The following is a 15,482-nucleotide window of genomic DNA, read 5'->3' as shown; positions in this document are numbered from 1 at the left end:
AAAACTATTTCTGTCCTTCGTTTTCTCAGAGCCCTCCGGTATTTTCGTCAAGAGCATCACAAAAGACAGCGCTGTAGATCAAGACGGTCGTATTCACGTGGGAGACCAGATAGTGGCTGTAAGTACCTGAGCAGGCACCAAGGCTTTCTTCCAATTGCCGTGATTATTGTTAAACCGACCGAATCATAACTGGCCTTTTGGGGGCCCACAAAGGTGGGTGACAAATTTTTATTTTTCGCCCATGTTGTGAGTGCCCAAGGAGCCCCTGACAATATTTTCACTGATTGACAGGAAATTAGGTGGCCGTGTTTCTTGGAACAGAAAAGTATGCAGTAACCTGCCTGGAACTAAACAATTATTTTGTTTGAAGAAGCCGTTTTTTGGGGCTCAAATGAGCCTCAATTGGACCTCGCCACTTTGTAACGCTTTAAAAAAAAATTTTTTTCCACAACTTGGTACCACCAAAAATGTCTTCACGTCGGACCCTGCTTGGAGTTAAATGATTTCTGTTTTTCAAGATCAGTCTGGTCACTCATTCACCTTTTGCGAGTGCTGTAATCATCGCGTTCTTAATGACTACACATTAAAAATGAGTTCTGAATGGATGTAACTTTTTTTTTGGGGGGGGGCGGGAATGTCTCCCCTTGTTTGGAACAATTTGGGATACCAAAAATGTGGGATCCCAAATTGTTCCAAACACAGGGAGACATTTTCATCACAATGTTGTTGGCTAACAGAAGAACGAACGCTCACAACGTCTGTGTATGAATCCCCGGGCTTCCGCTCGCTCGCCGCCCTTGCAGGTGGATGGCGTGGACATCCAGGGATACACCAACCAACAGGCCGTGGAAGTCCTCCGCCACACAGGTCAGGCCGTCCACCTGAAGCTGATTCGCCGGGGATTCCGGCCCGACGAGATTCCACCTGCTGTGGCCCCCGTCGTCACCATCCTGCCCCCATCAGCTGCGGTCCTGAAGGAGCTCGACCTGGAGGGACCGCCGGAAAATTACCAAGGTAGACTCAGGCTGCGTATGCAAGCAAGTAAAGTGTTTTGTTCCATTTTTGCATATTTCCATTCTTTTAGTCAGAACTACATTTTTTAAATCCAAGACAGCATATTCAGTTGTGTGGATTTGTCTATTTGCTCAAACTTATTGCTCTGGGTTCATCTCGCGGCATGATAGTGTCAAAGACATATGCTGAAGTGAATTGAGGAGTTTCATTTTGACATTGGTAGTGCTTTGCTGCCACCTTGTGGCTTCAACAGGCAACTGCAAGCTATTTTGAGGGCATTAAAATATATATTTTTTTTCTGTTCGCGGCATGGTTTAGCGCTCTTTCAAATAGTGAAGGTTCATGGCTAAATAATTGTGAGGTTAAGTTAGTTCAATACGTTCAACAAGAACATTAGCGCTACCGAAACATTTTGGGTGTCCTGGATGGTCCACAATGGGGCAGTGACACATTATTTTTATTGGTGTAGATTCGACAAACTAAATGTATCGTTCATCTGCAACATACTTTCAAGTGCAAGAGTTCCACATTGTTTCTGTCGAGCATTACGTCTGACCTCCCTCATCGACGGTGCCTTGTGTGCCCAGATGAAAAGCAGCTGCAGACATTGAACGAAGGACCCGCTGTCACGCCGGTTGTAGATCAGCTGACACAAGAGAATGATGGTAGGAGGCTGTGGGGAGGGGGCGCGGGGATGTATCAAACAACATAGCAACACGGTTACAAATGCTCTAATGGTGCGTGTTGTTTGAGATTAGCTGGCACTGTTAACCGTGTTCTCCCCTTAAAGGTACAACAACACTGACACCCTTCCAGGAAGAGGAACTTGTAAAAAAGTGGCAAGAGATTCTGGGCGCAAATAATGAAGTCGTCGTAAGTGTTTTTCAAGAGCTGATTTTCCCCTCATTTTGTTAGCTAAGCGAATGAAATGATTCTGGCTTGAGTAGGTGGCTCAAGTGGAGAAATACAGCGAGAGCAGCGGCCTGGGGATCAGTCTGGAAGCCAACGGCGGCCATCACTACATCCGCTCTGTGCTGCCCGAAGGACCCGTCGGCCGCTGCGCCAAACTATTCAGTGGGGATGAACTAGTAGAGGTAAGTGGGAGGAGCTAGCGTTTCACACCGCAACGATGGCTTCCCATCTTCAATTGCCTTTTTTTTTTTTGTTTCAGGTCAACGGTATATCCCTAATCGGTGAGACCCACAAGGAGGTGGTCCGAATCTTGAAGGAGCTTCCCCTGTGTGTGTACATGACATGCTGCAGACCTGCCCCTCACCTGCAGGCCGACAGTGACACTTCAAACCCACAAGTAGAAGCTTCCTCTGCCGGATCGCCATTAGAGGTACTTGATATTCTGTTACCGCGCTAGATTCGAAATACTCAAAAGCTGATGGTTGCTAATACAATGCATAACACATAAAACATTCATTCATTCATTCATTCATCTTCCGAGCCGCTTGATCCTCACTAGGGTCGCGGGGGGTGCTGGAGCCTATCCCAGCTGTCTTCGGGCAGTAGGCGGGGGACACCCTGAATCGGTCGCCAGCCAATCGCAGGGCACACAGAGATGAACAACCATCCATGCCCACACTCACACCTAGGGACAAGTTAGAGTGTTCAATCAGCCTGCCACGCATGTTTTTGGAATGTGGGAGGAAACCGGAGCACCCGGAGAAAACCCACGCAGGCCCGGGGAGAACATGCAAACTCCACACGGGGAGGCCGGAGCTGGAATCGAACCCGGTACCTCTGCGCTGTGAAGCCGACGTGCTAACCACTGGACTACCGGGCCGCCCCACATAAAACATGATTTTTTTTTTTTTTAAGTGTACAGTGGCTCTAATGCGTCAAAAGTGTCTCAGGTTTGTGGTGGAAAAGAGCCCCAAAGAGGCAGTTAATAATCCTCAATCATTTCAATTGATTACAGATTTTCTTTTCTTTTTTGCATGAACGTAGTTGTAAATGATGATGCCGTGTCATATAAAAGGTTGTCAACCGCTGCGCGAGAGTGTCAATGTCTTCCTCGACAGTGCAGCCTCTCCACGTGTGATTAGGTGAGCCCGAACTGTCAGTCGCTCCATTAGTTCTCCACACTGCCAAGTGAGATGGATAAAGGTTTCACAAAAAAAAAAAAAAAAAAGGCAGCGCGACTCCAGTTACACACTTGAGCGGCAGTCGCCAACAATGGTGACTGGAAAGAGAACACTTCAAAGCAAGCTCCTGGCTTATTATGATATCATATCATCAAAGGCCGAGTATGCCAAACAAGAGATTGAGGGTCTCTGTTTGCCTTTCGAGCAGAAACAAACACACGACCTGAGTAGCGTCGACGCGGTGGAAACGACGGAGGCGACAAATGATCTGACTCCAGAGGCGACGGGGGCTACTTTTGCCATGTGGGAGCTGGAGATCCAAAATATTGAGCTGGAAAAAGGAGTAGGAGGGTTGGGATTCAGCATTCTCGACTACCAGGTGTGAAAGGACAAAACCTTTTTCTTGTCTTGAAATGAAACCTGCTTCTGGTTACACGTTATTCCATGCGGCTCCACGGCAGGACCCACTGGACCCGGCAAAAACGGTCATCGTGATCCGCTCCCTGGTACCCAACGGCGTGGCCCAGCAGGACGGGCGACTGCTGCCGGGGGACCGACTGATGTTCGTCAACGACACCAACCTGGAGAGCGCCAGCCTGGAAGACGCTGTCCAAGCTCTCAAGGGGGCTGAGCTGGGCATGGTGCAGATCGGGGTGGCCAAACCCCTTCCCGTAAGTATTTTGAATCCGACGATTGGTGTCTTGTTAGTGTTTGGGGGTCACGTTACATTTCAAGTCGGTGGGAACAATAATTACATCTTATCGAAAGGCTTTGAATTGGTCTTGTCTTTTTTAGTGGCTTATTTTAGTCTTTTACTGTAATGGGTTATCGACTATGTCGCGCACGGAGTGGAAGTTTGAACACTCGAAAGTAGCCATCAAACAGGAAACTCTAATGACAAGGTCACAAGCAGGCGTGGGAGAGCGAGGGGCTCTCCATCACAACCCGCAGCTTTCATTTTCGCTTGTATTGCCTTCGGATTACCGGTGTCGAGGTCAGACGGATTACCAGCTGCCGCGAGAGTTATCCCGCACTCCTACAAGATGCGGAACGCACGATGGCGGCGTGCCCTCTCAAAATTGAGTCGGACAATCGTAATCCTCGAACACTTGGAGACACTGAAAGAATCTCTTCACTTTTCCTAGGGGATAAGTGGAGATTCCTACTCACCGCAGCTTTATGCTGGGCAGGAAGTCACGTCGCTGTCCACCATCCGTTCGTTTGACTTCAGCAGTAGTTTACGACAAGACAGGGATGAAGATGAACTGCCCGGCGTGGTCCTTTTTCGGGCAGAGCCGGCATTGGTTAGTTAGCTTTTCAAGCAACCGTGAGGATTTATTTAAAAAAAAAAAAAAAAACTATTAAACAATTGACAACATTTTTTATTTGGCGGTTAAATGTACCTTTTTTTTCCTGACAGGTGGACACCAGCGAAGTGGACGAAAAGGCACTTGAGCGTGCTTATTATGGCGAAGAGGACACTTTCCAGGCATCGATGATTGCCCTTCACGGAAGTAGCTCGGACCTGGAATTCCTGCATACATCCACACCCGAGGTGAGCAGTGAGACATCTACGCAATTTACAAGAACACTTGTAGAACATGATGTCATCACACAGAATTCCCGGTGGCATCTTCACAGTAAACAAACCCGAACATGTCATTTGACCAAGGCAGAAAGAGTGGTCATTTTGGTCCTTTGTGCATCTCAACAAAAAAATGTTTTGTCATTGTTTTGATTGTCCAAAAGGTTCCAAGAATGGGAGGGCCAGGAAATGCGGCTGACACTAATTGTTGATCTTTCTGTTAATTGGCATCGTGGCACGGATGTGTTGGACAGCTTGCTGACGCTAGCTAGCAGGCTAGCCATTCTGTTTTGCAAAATTATTCAAACATAGTCCAACCACATTTTTTTGTCCTACATACCTGGGATTAAATGTCTTTCACCAAACCGATTATGAAGGTTTGCTTCGTGTTGAAGAGCTTGCTGACGTTAGCTAGCAGGCTAGCCATTCTGTTTTGCAAAATTATTCAAACATAGTCCAACCACATTACCAATTTTTTTTCCCCCTACATACCTGGGATTAAATGTCTTCCACCAAACCGATTATGAAGGTTTGCTTCTTTGGCTAGCCATCTTCTTTGTACACCTATTTACGCCATTAGCTTCATTTATCATTCTCACCCGGTTTCACACGATTAAATTTTGATAGTTTTGTAGAACACCAACTACAAGGTTTTTCCTCGTTTTCAGTTAAAGTCCATCGTAGTCATTTGTGTTGTGCCACCCAAAGTACCCTAATTCATATTGTTGACAATTTTTTTTTTTTTAAATTACAATGCTCACCATGCTCAACACAGATTTCAAGTTATCTCGACTTCGGGCAAGGCGGTTTTGACGAGGACCTAGCCACAGCCGACACCACAAAGGCCTTCGACTCCTTCAGGCCGTTTAATGACCTCCAGATCGCACCCATAATCCAGCCGGAACCGTCAGAATTGGTTCAATGTCACGCAGAAGAGCCCGCCAGCACTTTTGTGGAACAACCAATCTCCATGGAGGTAACTTGAGAAGGACTGTTCTGAACTCGTGTGTCAATGGCCGTGTTGGACAGAGCAGAAGAGTTCAGGAGTTTGTCGTCTTTCCCCCCCCCGTAGGAGGATGAGGAAGTCGACACGAGAGCAGACGCCGGCGACCGAGCGGCAATCTCGGGGAGCAGTTTTGAACGGACGATCACGGTTGTCAAGGGCAACTCCAGTCTTGGTTTGTGTTCATTTTCTTCAAATCAAGTTGTTTCACATCAAAAGAGGTTTAGACAAGTTCTCCCCCCAGACAACAAATACTAAATGTCTCTCTAATAGTGGCCTTAACGCAACCAAAACATTTGAGGAAAGGAAGAAGTTGCACAAAAAGCCCCAGAGTTAAACTCAGCTAGGTAACGTAATTGGGTAACTGTTTTGACATTTCTACAAATAATACAAGCCTCTTTTTCTGGAGATAGATAAGGGGCTCTCCCCAAGTCCATGCCTCACCACTAATTAATGCACAAATGCTACCAAAATGTTTTTCGGGTGTGGAACTGGACGAATTATCGCTGCGTATATTTCCTGAAATAATTATGTCAAAATTATTCATTCATCTTCCTAACCGCTTGATCCTCACTAGGGTCGCGGGGGGTGCTGGAGCCTATCCCAGCTGTCTCCGGGCAGTAGGCGGGGGACACCCTGAATTGGTTGCCAGCCAATCGCAGGGCACACAGAGACGAACAACCATTCGCACTCACACTCACACCTAGGGACAATTTAGAGTGTTCAATCAGCCTGCCATGCATATTTTTGGAATGTGGGAGGAAACCGGAGCACCCGGAGAAAACCCACGCAGGCCCGGGGAGAACATGCAAACTCCACACAGGGAGGCCGGAGCCGGAATCGAACCCGGTACCTCTGCACTGTGAAGCCGACGTGCTAACCACTGGACTACCGGTCAAAATTAGTGTAAACAAATTCGCGTTTTTCCCCAAATAGATGTGTCCCATAATTCATGTCTTAACCTCCCTAAAATGCTGAAGTTGTATTAAAGCCTCTGAGATGGGTGAATGAACCGTCTATTTACTTCAATAATAAACACCTCATTTATTTAAAAAAAAAAAAAAAAAAGACTCTCGAAAAGACAGTACCGTACATGGGATTGTTCGTCCCCAAAAAGTCACTATGCCTCCAACTCACAGAACCCAAACCCACTGGAGTGAATTGACGGCGCTGTGGTTTTACGGCTATCGCAGGGATGACGGTGAGCGCCATGAAAGACGGTCTGGGGATGCTGATTCGAAGCATCATCCACGGCGGCTCCATCAGTCGGGATGGCCGCCTGGGTGTGGGTGACCTCATCCTGGCCATTAACGGGGAACCCACCGCCAAGCTGACCAACGCTCAGGCACGCGCCATGCTGCGCAGGCACTCTCTTATCGGATCGGATATGGGGTAAGAGCAATCGGCAAGACTGAATACAGGAAACCCCCCCTCAGTGATGTGTTCAAGATTCCCCGCAATCGGTAAAAATCAGCCATATAGGAAGACTATAGATATGAAGTTCACTTCAGTTGTATTTAACTTTTTGATCAAATACATTTGCATTTAATCTGATAAAACCTGTTTGTTCTTGGACAGTCTTTATTTTACTCTTGTGTGCAGTGCATTTTAATTTACTCATATATATTTCACTGCACTTTAATATAAATTTTTTGGGTGTTTTCATTACCTCACAGCATCTGTATTGTTAAAAAAAAGGGCTGTAAGAGGCCATAAAAACACTCACTATAAATAAGCACGTTATGCAAGAAAAAATGCCATATAAAAATGTAACACAGTATTCTAGTACTGGATTTTTTTTTTTTTTAGCATGAATGTTTTCGGTTTAGCCAAGAAAAAAAACAGAGGATTATTGCATGCTTGGCCAACTAAACAAAGGCACAGTTCTGTTCGGTGCATAAACGCCAACTCTTCACCGTTCTAGATCTGCTTGCTCACCAGAGGATGATCTGTGCCCATTTTATGTGTGAGTATGACTAACCGTCCGGCATTGTCCTGGCCGTCCTTCCTGGTGCTCTTTTTCCTCCATTCGTCCTTCTACTGTCTGCATGCCATCATCACTTAGTAACACTAACCACTTTTTCACATCGCCGGATAACCAAGAGCCTTTCCAAACTCAGCACGTTTGTGTGCCTGTGCGAGGCAAACGTCACGTTTCAAATTTGTCTTTTTGTCCAGCATCACGTACGTCCCGGCAGAATATCTCGAGGAGTATAAGAGCAGCGTGGAGCAGAGGGACAAAGACGACGTCTTCTCTGAACCGCCGTTTGTTCCGCCTCCAAAGTACGTCGGCCGAGTCTCGTCTACAATAAGGAAGCGGTGCTTTTTTGAACCCACAGCATTTTTTTAAGTGCCTCCCTTGTTGTGTAGGGATGTTCCCAACCTTCCCGAGCGGGAGGATGGTGAGGGTGAGGAGAGTGTGTCTTATAGCAACTGGAATCAACCGCGACTGTGAGTATGTCCAGGAGACCCCAAAAAATTATTACCGTATTTTCCGCACTATAAGGCGCTTCGGAGTGTAATGCGCACCTTCAACGAACGCCCTATTTTAAAACTGTATTTATACACATGGCGCACCGCATTATGAGGCGCATAGAATTGAAGCTACAATAATGCGTGCGGTTGCGTTATGCATCCACTAGATGGAGCTACGCTAAACGGAATACAATACAATACAGCTTTATTTATATAGAGCCTTCACAACCGCTGCAGCTGTAACAAAGCGCTTTGCAGAACATTTAAAATACTACGTCCAAGAAATCAGAATATTGATTCATATCGAAGGTGCGTCGGATCATAAGACGCACTGTCGACTTTTGAGAAAATTTAGGTACGCCTTATACTGCGGAAAATACGGGACTATTTTTTCATGTCCTTAACATTCATATTTAAAATGCGTTATTCATAATACATGTTCAAAGTTGAGTCACGCATTTGAAAGGATCACTTGAAACATAGAGAATAGGATAAAAGTGATGTAAACTGATTGTGGTACCTCCGCCCTCAGAGTGGAGCTCTTCAGACAGCCCAGCAAGTCCCTGGGCATAAGCATTGTCGGGGGCCGAGGGATGGGCAGCCGGCTGAGCAACGGCGAGGTGATGCGGGGCATTTTCATCAAGCACATCCTGGAGGACAGTCCCGCCGGACACAACGGCACCTTGAAGACCGGAGACAGGATTGTGGAAGTAAATAACCAACAATTGGGGGCTATTCAGACGAGATTGGAGAGCGGATAATAAGAGTGACCCTGACCCGTCAGGTGGACGGCGTCGATTTAAGGGACGCCAGTCACGAGGAGGCGGTGGAGGCCATACGCAGGGCAGGCAATCCCGTGTCCTTCCTGGTGCAGAGTATTATCCAGAAACCCAAGGTAGGTCTCAAGGTAGAAAATATCTCGTACATGGCTGTTTCAAAACAAAATGGCAGACTTTCTATGACTTTTCGGGCATTGGTTCTCGAGACTCTTTTCGTGGCCTACCAAATGTCATGTTGCAGACAGGAAATTGTCAACTTCCTTTGTCTTTTTAATGATTGCTTCATGAGAATTTTGTGGGGCAAAATCTTCACGACCGGTTCATTTTTGAACGAAAATGACTCACCGTGGCCACTGCATGCCAAAATGGCCGACTTGCTGTCAGTCTATTCCGTGGTGTCATTTCTGGCTGCTCTCGCCATTGGCGCAGCTGAGATCTCCCCTCCAGTGATAGGAAAGCCTTTCACAGGATGCCTGTTGATGAAGTGATCAGACAGATTGTCCCATTTTATTCCCCAAGTTTGTCTCTAATTATGCTGATCTGTGAAGATGTTGGTTTGAAAGAACGGTGCTCCGCTTAGAAAAGCAAGGAGAGCGGCAGCGATAAGGCAAGCGCAAGTGTGATTGATGGCTGATGCAATAGAAACCAGTGAGACGGAATATAAGAGAGATGGATTACCTGGCATGAGCACTGCTGCGTGCATGCCAAAGCAGTGTGAGTGTCTCTCGATGCATCTGAGCTGTTTACTGTGTGTGTGTGTGTGTGTGTGTGTGTGTGTGTGAGTGTTGTAAGTAAGTGTATCTTGACTCCGGGGTAACATTAGCTCTGTTTGAAGCAACTACTTTTATGGCAGGAAAATCGAGAGGTCATTTTGGTCTTGGTTTGCCAAAGAGGAAATATTATGTACCGTATTTTCCGCACTATAAGTCACTCCTTCAATCAATGTCATATTTTAAAACCGTTTTCCTATATCATGCATTATAGGGTTCATATAATAGAAAGTATCATAGTGGCTGCGGTTGCATTATGCATCCACTAGCTGGAGCTACGCTAAAGGGAATACAATATAATACAATAAAAAGGAATAGAAGACGATATTTATTTATATCGAGCTTTCATAACCGCTACAACTGTACCAAAGCACTTGACAGAACCTTTAAAATACTATGTCCAAAAAATCAGAATATTGATCCATATAGAAGGTGCATCGGATTATAACGCACATAGTCGGCTTTTGAGAAAATTGAATGCTCTTAGTTGCGCCTTATAATGTGGAGAATATGGGACTAACTGTACGTGGGAGCAACGTGTAATATAAGTTGATGTTGTATTGTGTCATGTAGTCATCAACAAGCGCCGAGTCCATCGAGGAGAATGCGCCAATTCTACCCAGAGACAAGGAGGACAAGGTTGGTGACGCTTTGGAGCCGTTTGAACTCAGTGGCTGTTCTTTTTGCACTACACATGAAAGCACTGTGGGTGAATCGATGTTGTGTCACAAATGCGTCATCGTCTAAAGTTGTCACCCTTTGTCTCTTCTCTATAGGAGGGTGACAGTCACAGTAGACTTGTCCTCCGCCTCTCCCCAACTAACCCTTTCACTCCTACCCCGTTTAAGGTTTGTGGGTCTCTGTTGTGGCCTTCCTATTGTCCTTCTTGGTGCGTGCACGTGCTGTGGAATGGGGGCAATGGCAACTTTATGTCATGTGACAGCTAATGTATTCACAATGCTCGATGTAATTTCTACCATACGTCCTAAAATGGTGGCAATGGAGGCCGCATCCCAATTCGCTTTTGAGTTGGGTAATTTATTTGGAAATATGCCTCCCTTTCCCCACATGTAGTGACTGCACGGTAAAAAAATATGTTGCATGAACTCACAATGTCAAGGCAACAAATTTGGACAAAAAATGGGCAATTCAAGTTGATATTTTTAAGATTTGCTGTTGTGAAAATTGGCTTTCCCATTTCTCACTGCAAAGAAAATTAACAGTTGTCCCTTGTTTTGCTCCGCTAACTGATTTACGAGTAAAAACAACTCGGGAGATTGTTTTGGGACAAAAAAAAGAAAAACTTGCTCGCTTTGTTGTGCTAACTAACATTGTTGCCATAAATGTCAATCGTTTTTATTTTAAAGTTGTTGAAAGTAAAATTACTGTTTTAGCCATAAAAAAAAAAAATACAACTCTTGTTTCTTTTCACAGTGTACCGACTTAAATTAACGCAGTAGATTGGTGGTAGCTTGTTTGAAATTCAGCAGCCATTTTGTCTGATGTGGCCATTTTCACGAGTCTTTCAAAAGGGACCCTGTTCCACAAATGTCTTGCAATTCTTCCCAAATTTTGAACCAGAGGTGATAAACAGATGAATGATGCCTAATTGTCAAACTTTTGCATTTTTGTCAGAGCATGGCAGCTGAAATGGATGACTCGTGTCCTCTCACTAGAATAGTTCCAAGCCATAAATTGCAATGATGCCCTAAAAACTCATTCACTGCCCACCATTTTGGAGCATTCTGAGATTTTCAAGACCAACGGGAAGCCCTACGAATCCACCACGAAAATGTAGCCGACTCACAAACTTATGCTGATCTCATTTCTAAAACGGGCCATCGATGCCATCTAGTGGTGGTTGTGCATCAGTGAAGTTGTTTCCCAGTTTGAAATTTATCGTGGAGCAGCATCAGAGAATCTCCCGCCCATCAGTGTTGAAAAACAGAATTGGCGAGTACACTAGTCAATGGCAGTGAATGAGTAACATCGTTTCGATAATGTGTGCAACACCCTAACCGCGATTTGCAAAAAGTAAATCTAATGAATGCTACACAAATGGCCATGCATGCACACGTTGGCACGTGTCTTGAGTGTTTGTCTGTGTCCAATCATCATGTTCTTATTTTTCATTTGTCACTTAAATGTTAAACGGGTAGGCAGGCTTGTGTGTCGCAAGTGTGAATGACTCTTGTTCTTCAGGTAGGAACCGAATGCTCTGCTTCCGGTTGAAATTTCAGGATGAACCTATGGTATTCCTCTCCATCAGGCTGTTCACATTTTGTCATCACGAGACCCAAAAAACCCCATACCTAAAAATGAATTAACACTATTTTAGGCAGCGCGGAAGTGACTGGAAGAGTCACAGAAAGGCATATGAGAGGATGTCAAGACCTGTTCAGAATTGTGCTGGTCTGCTCCGTGTTGGGTTTTTTAAAAAAAATTGTGAAATTCAGTTTGCATTTGAGGTTTGTCCTAAAATTTCTGCAGAAAGTGAATGTGAAGTGTTGTGAGTCGTGTATATTAATGTGTAAACCAAATTTGGTTCAATGAGCCAAGCTTGACCGTATTGAATTTTGTGTCGTCTGACTGAGCCTCGAGCGTTGATGACACCCAATCAGTTATCCGCCCCTACTAACATAATGCTGCAAAATCAAACACATGCGCCTCTGATGAATTGTTGCGCTCTCCTGGCAAACCTTCAAGCAACGATTGATTCCGTAAAAAAGCATTTAGAATTCTGTTCGCCTTTCACTAATATGGATCTCTCCCTTCTACACCCCAAACCCAAGAAGCACGACGCTGCAAACGCGATGCCCAGCAGCATGGCCTTCGCCTTGCCGGTTATGCCCCATGTGGGGGAGACAGACACCGACACCCTGGCGGAGACGCTGACTCAGCCCCTTCAGGCTGATGCGGGAGACGGGGAAGAAGAAGAAGAAGGAGAAGAAGAGGAGTTTGGGAACAACTGGGGTGAGTTCCTTGTCAGACTTATTAATATATTCATGATTCATACTGTTAGTCCCCACACTTAAAAAATTCTATTAAACAGCTGGTAGATTGAATATTTTTATTTTTCATCATCATACGTTATTTTGATTATCGGTGTCATTAAGGATTTCTATCAAATAACTCCCTTACATATCACATTGAGCGACAATGGTTTGCTAGTACATGCGCACCTTGTACATTTTTTTTTTTTTCCCCCATCGGGGTTCATTCAAGGTCACAGACGGTCGCAAAGACTTTCGCCGACAAGTTGAATGGTCTCCAGCAGTTCTTCTTGTCATTCAAAATGTGATGGCGACAAGAAAAAACTGTTTGCAACCATTGAAACTGTTTGGGAATGTCTGGCAAACGTAACTGTTTGCCACATTGAACATACCAGATACAATGATTCGTTACAAAACACATTTTTTCTTCCAGCACATTAAATTTGTTCAGTGCAGTTCAGTTGTATTTAACTTTGATGTACAATACATTTGCATTCAATCGTGATGACTAGCAAATGCCTCCACTGGTACATTTCAGAGAGTATCGTCCAGCGTTACGGCAGCCTCCCGGGCGCCCTGCACGCGATCGAGCTAGAGAAGGGCAAGACGGGCCTGGGCCTCAGCCTGGCCGGCAACCGGGACCGCGCCCGCATGAGCGTCTTTGTGGTGGGCATCGATCCCGCGGGGGCGGCCGGGACTGACGGACGCATGCTTGTCGGGGATGAGCTCCTCGAGGTGAGAAGTAGGACATTTGATGAGCATTTCGAACACGGCTGATTCTTTTTTTTTCCCCCCCACCCTAGATTAATGGACAGGTCCTCTATGGCCAAAGCCACCAGAATGCATCTTCCATTATCAAAAGCTCCCCATCTAAAGTCAAAATCATCTTTATCAGGTAAAAGATACATCTTGGTCTCATTGTTGCAATGTTAAACAAAGTCCACTAGAGGGAGACGTCAGAACACCAAAAAGAATGACCAAGCCCAGTGCACACTTGCTTTCAAAGATGCTTTGAAGTTTGTGTCCAAGGAAAGAAATGTTCAGTGCTGTTGCTAACCAAAACGTCAACACCAACCAATGCTATTTTAGTTGCCTCAGTGAAGAAGGTAAACAAACCCTATAAGATAAGATATCCTTTATTTGTCCCACACTGGGGAAATTTACAGCCTCCAGCAGCAAGAATGTAGGTAGAAAGAAGAAAAAAAACAACAACACAATTCAATTAAGTGCAATATAAACACAAAATGGATAAACCGCAGTGCTCTTTAGAATTGTCTTTCACATCATTTAATTATTATTATTATTGTAGCTGAGTGTAATTCGCTTTTATGACAGAGGCTTTGTCCTTCCACTGAACTGGTCTTTCTTTTCTGAGCAGACTGTCTCAACGACAGCTGACGTGAGTTATGACTCTTGCGGAACAGGAACACAGGGGCCCTGGAGCAGATGGCGGTGGGACCCGTGAGAGAAACGGAGGGAGACGCAGCCGAGTCCCGCGCGGAGGTAAACGGCTGGGCCCGACAAAGTGTCGGAACACATGTCGCATGAACAAGTGGTCAGGCAGAGCAGCGCGTGGCACTGTTGGCTGTGTTTTGGAGGAAGGGGGGAAATTCAGCCCCTGAAAAGCAGTGCATGTTCCAAGCATGAAATTTGGTAAGGCGTGTCTATCATTAGTCGACCCAGAAATAAGTCTGACAAGACACATTAAGTCTGTCATTTTGGCTTCAAAAAGCCATTCAGGCCATTTTTAATGAGACTTTTGTTCTGTATTTTGTGACAATTAAGCCTCTGAAGCCAGTTTCTGTTTGCGACATGGCATGTGACACACACGCGCGCAAAAAAAAACAAACCACAAAAACAAAAAGCCATGTCTGAAAACACACAAAAAAAGTCCGCCACTTTGCCATTTTCCAAGAACATCCAAGAGATTTTGTCCGAATTTGAACCATGGCGACTCGAGAGCGTGGCCGCTCTATTTGATGAGGTGCCATCGAAAGGACACTCGAATCATTCCTCCCACCAATGACATTGTGTGGTCCGCTCAGACTTCCCAGCTCCCAAGATGCACAAAAACCACAGAGAGGCAAGCGTGCATGTCGTGCCCCCAATTAGAAGGCCCACACACACGCGCGCGCTTTGTATTGCACCATGATTGTGGCATAAGCACAATAAACCCACGCGGCAACAGAGCAAATAGCATTCCTTTCATGTCACCACCAGGAAGACGTTGAGGTTGGTGAAAGGACCGCAGAGGACACGGTAACCATGCAGGAAGGCCGCGCCGCAACTGTGAATGGGGAAACCGAGGCGGCCGGTCTGCCCAGTATGCTCGCCGTCAGCCGACCCGAAACATCTTCAAGTGAGTCAGTGTTTGCGACCGCTTCTTCAGGGTTGTAATTAAAAGAACCGCATACAGTAAAACACGTTGGCTTGCTTTATATGCCTTCAGGTCACAGTCGCTCGGCCAGCCCGACGACGCTGGCCTGCGACCCGGCCACGTGCCCCATCATCCCGGGCTGTGAGACCACCATCGAGATTTCCAAAGGACGGACGGGCCTGGGGCTCAGCATCGTGGGGGGCTGTGACACTCTGCTGGTGAGGAAGGCTTTAAACATGAAATGATATTTTTTTTTTCCTCACAACACCGATCTCATGTCTCTTCATTCATGCCTGCAGGGGGCCATCATCATCCACGAGGTTTACGAAGAAGGTGCGGCTTCCAAGGATGGCAGACTTTGGGCTGGAGATCAAATCCTGGAGGTCGGGTTTT

The 15,482-nt window shown here is 45.8% G+C and overlaps 2 protein-coding genes across 3 annotated transcripts in view; one reads left to right on the top strand and one right to left on the bottom strand.

Moving 5' to 3' along the window:
- LOC127605103 (5,6-dihydroxyindole-2-carboxylic acid oxidase-like) overlaps positions 1-15,482 on the bottom strand; it is a 111,085-nt gene that overhangs the window by 70,583 nt on the left and 25,020 nt on the right. The gene's annotated exons all lie outside the window — the stretch shown is intronic.
- LOC127604996 (multiple PDZ domain protein) overlaps positions 1-15,482 on the top strand; it is a 30,740-nt gene that overhangs the window by 9,242 nt on the left and 6,016 nt on the right. The window contains exons 10-35 of the mRNA XM_052072532.1: positions 30-118; positions 804-1,014; positions 1,602-1,679; positions 1,805-1,887; positions 1,962-2,108; positions 2,186-2,356; positions 3,313-3,486; positions 3,569-3,778; positions 4,253-4,411; positions 4,528-4,662; positions 5,468-5,668; positions 5,765-5,870; positions 6,889-7,087; positions 7,620-7,661; positions 7,874-7,978; positions 8,066-8,146; positions 8,703-8,880; positions 8,955-9,065; positions 10,293-10,358; positions 12,506-12,692; positions 13,251-13,447; positions 13,516-13,607; positions 14,137-14,215; positions 14,933-15,071; positions 15,162-15,307; positions 15,389-15,472. Coding sequence (XP_051928492.1) covers positions 30-118; positions 804-1,014; positions 1,602-1,679; positions 1,805-1,887; positions 1,962-2,108; positions 2,186-2,356; positions 3,313-3,486; positions 3,569-3,778; positions 4,253-4,411; positions 4,528-4,662; positions 5,468-5,668; positions 5,765-5,870; positions 6,889-7,087; positions 7,620-7,661; positions 7,874-7,978; positions 8,066-8,146; positions 8,703-8,880; positions 8,955-9,065; positions 10,293-10,358; positions 12,506-12,692; positions 13,251-13,447; positions 13,516-13,607; positions 14,137-14,215; positions 14,933-15,071; positions 15,162-15,307; positions 15,389-15,472 — 3,470 coding nt within the window. The remainder of the gene's footprint in view (positions 1-29; positions 119-803; positions 1,015-1,601; positions 1,680-1,804; positions 1,888-1,961; positions 2,109-2,185; positions 2,357-3,312; positions 3,487-3,568; positions 3,779-4,252; positions 4,412-4,527; positions 4,663-5,467; positions 5,669-5,764; positions 5,871-6,888; positions 7,088-7,619; positions 7,662-7,873; positions 7,979-8,065; positions 8,147-8,702; positions 8,881-8,954; positions 9,066-10,292; positions 10,359-12,505; positions 12,693-13,250; positions 13,448-13,515; positions 13,608-14,136; positions 14,216-14,932; positions 15,072-15,161; positions 15,308-15,388; positions 15,473-15,482) is intronic.

This window comes from Hippocampus zosterae, chromosome 1 (assembly GCF_025434085.1).
Source record: "Hippocampus zosterae strain Florida chromosome 1, ASM2543408v3, whole genome shotgun sequence".
NCBI lineage: Eukaryota > Metazoa > Chordata > Actinopteri > Syngnathiformes > Syngnathidae > Hippocampus > Hippocampus zosterae.
This window is presented reverse-complemented; position numbering and strand designations above follow the sequence as displayed.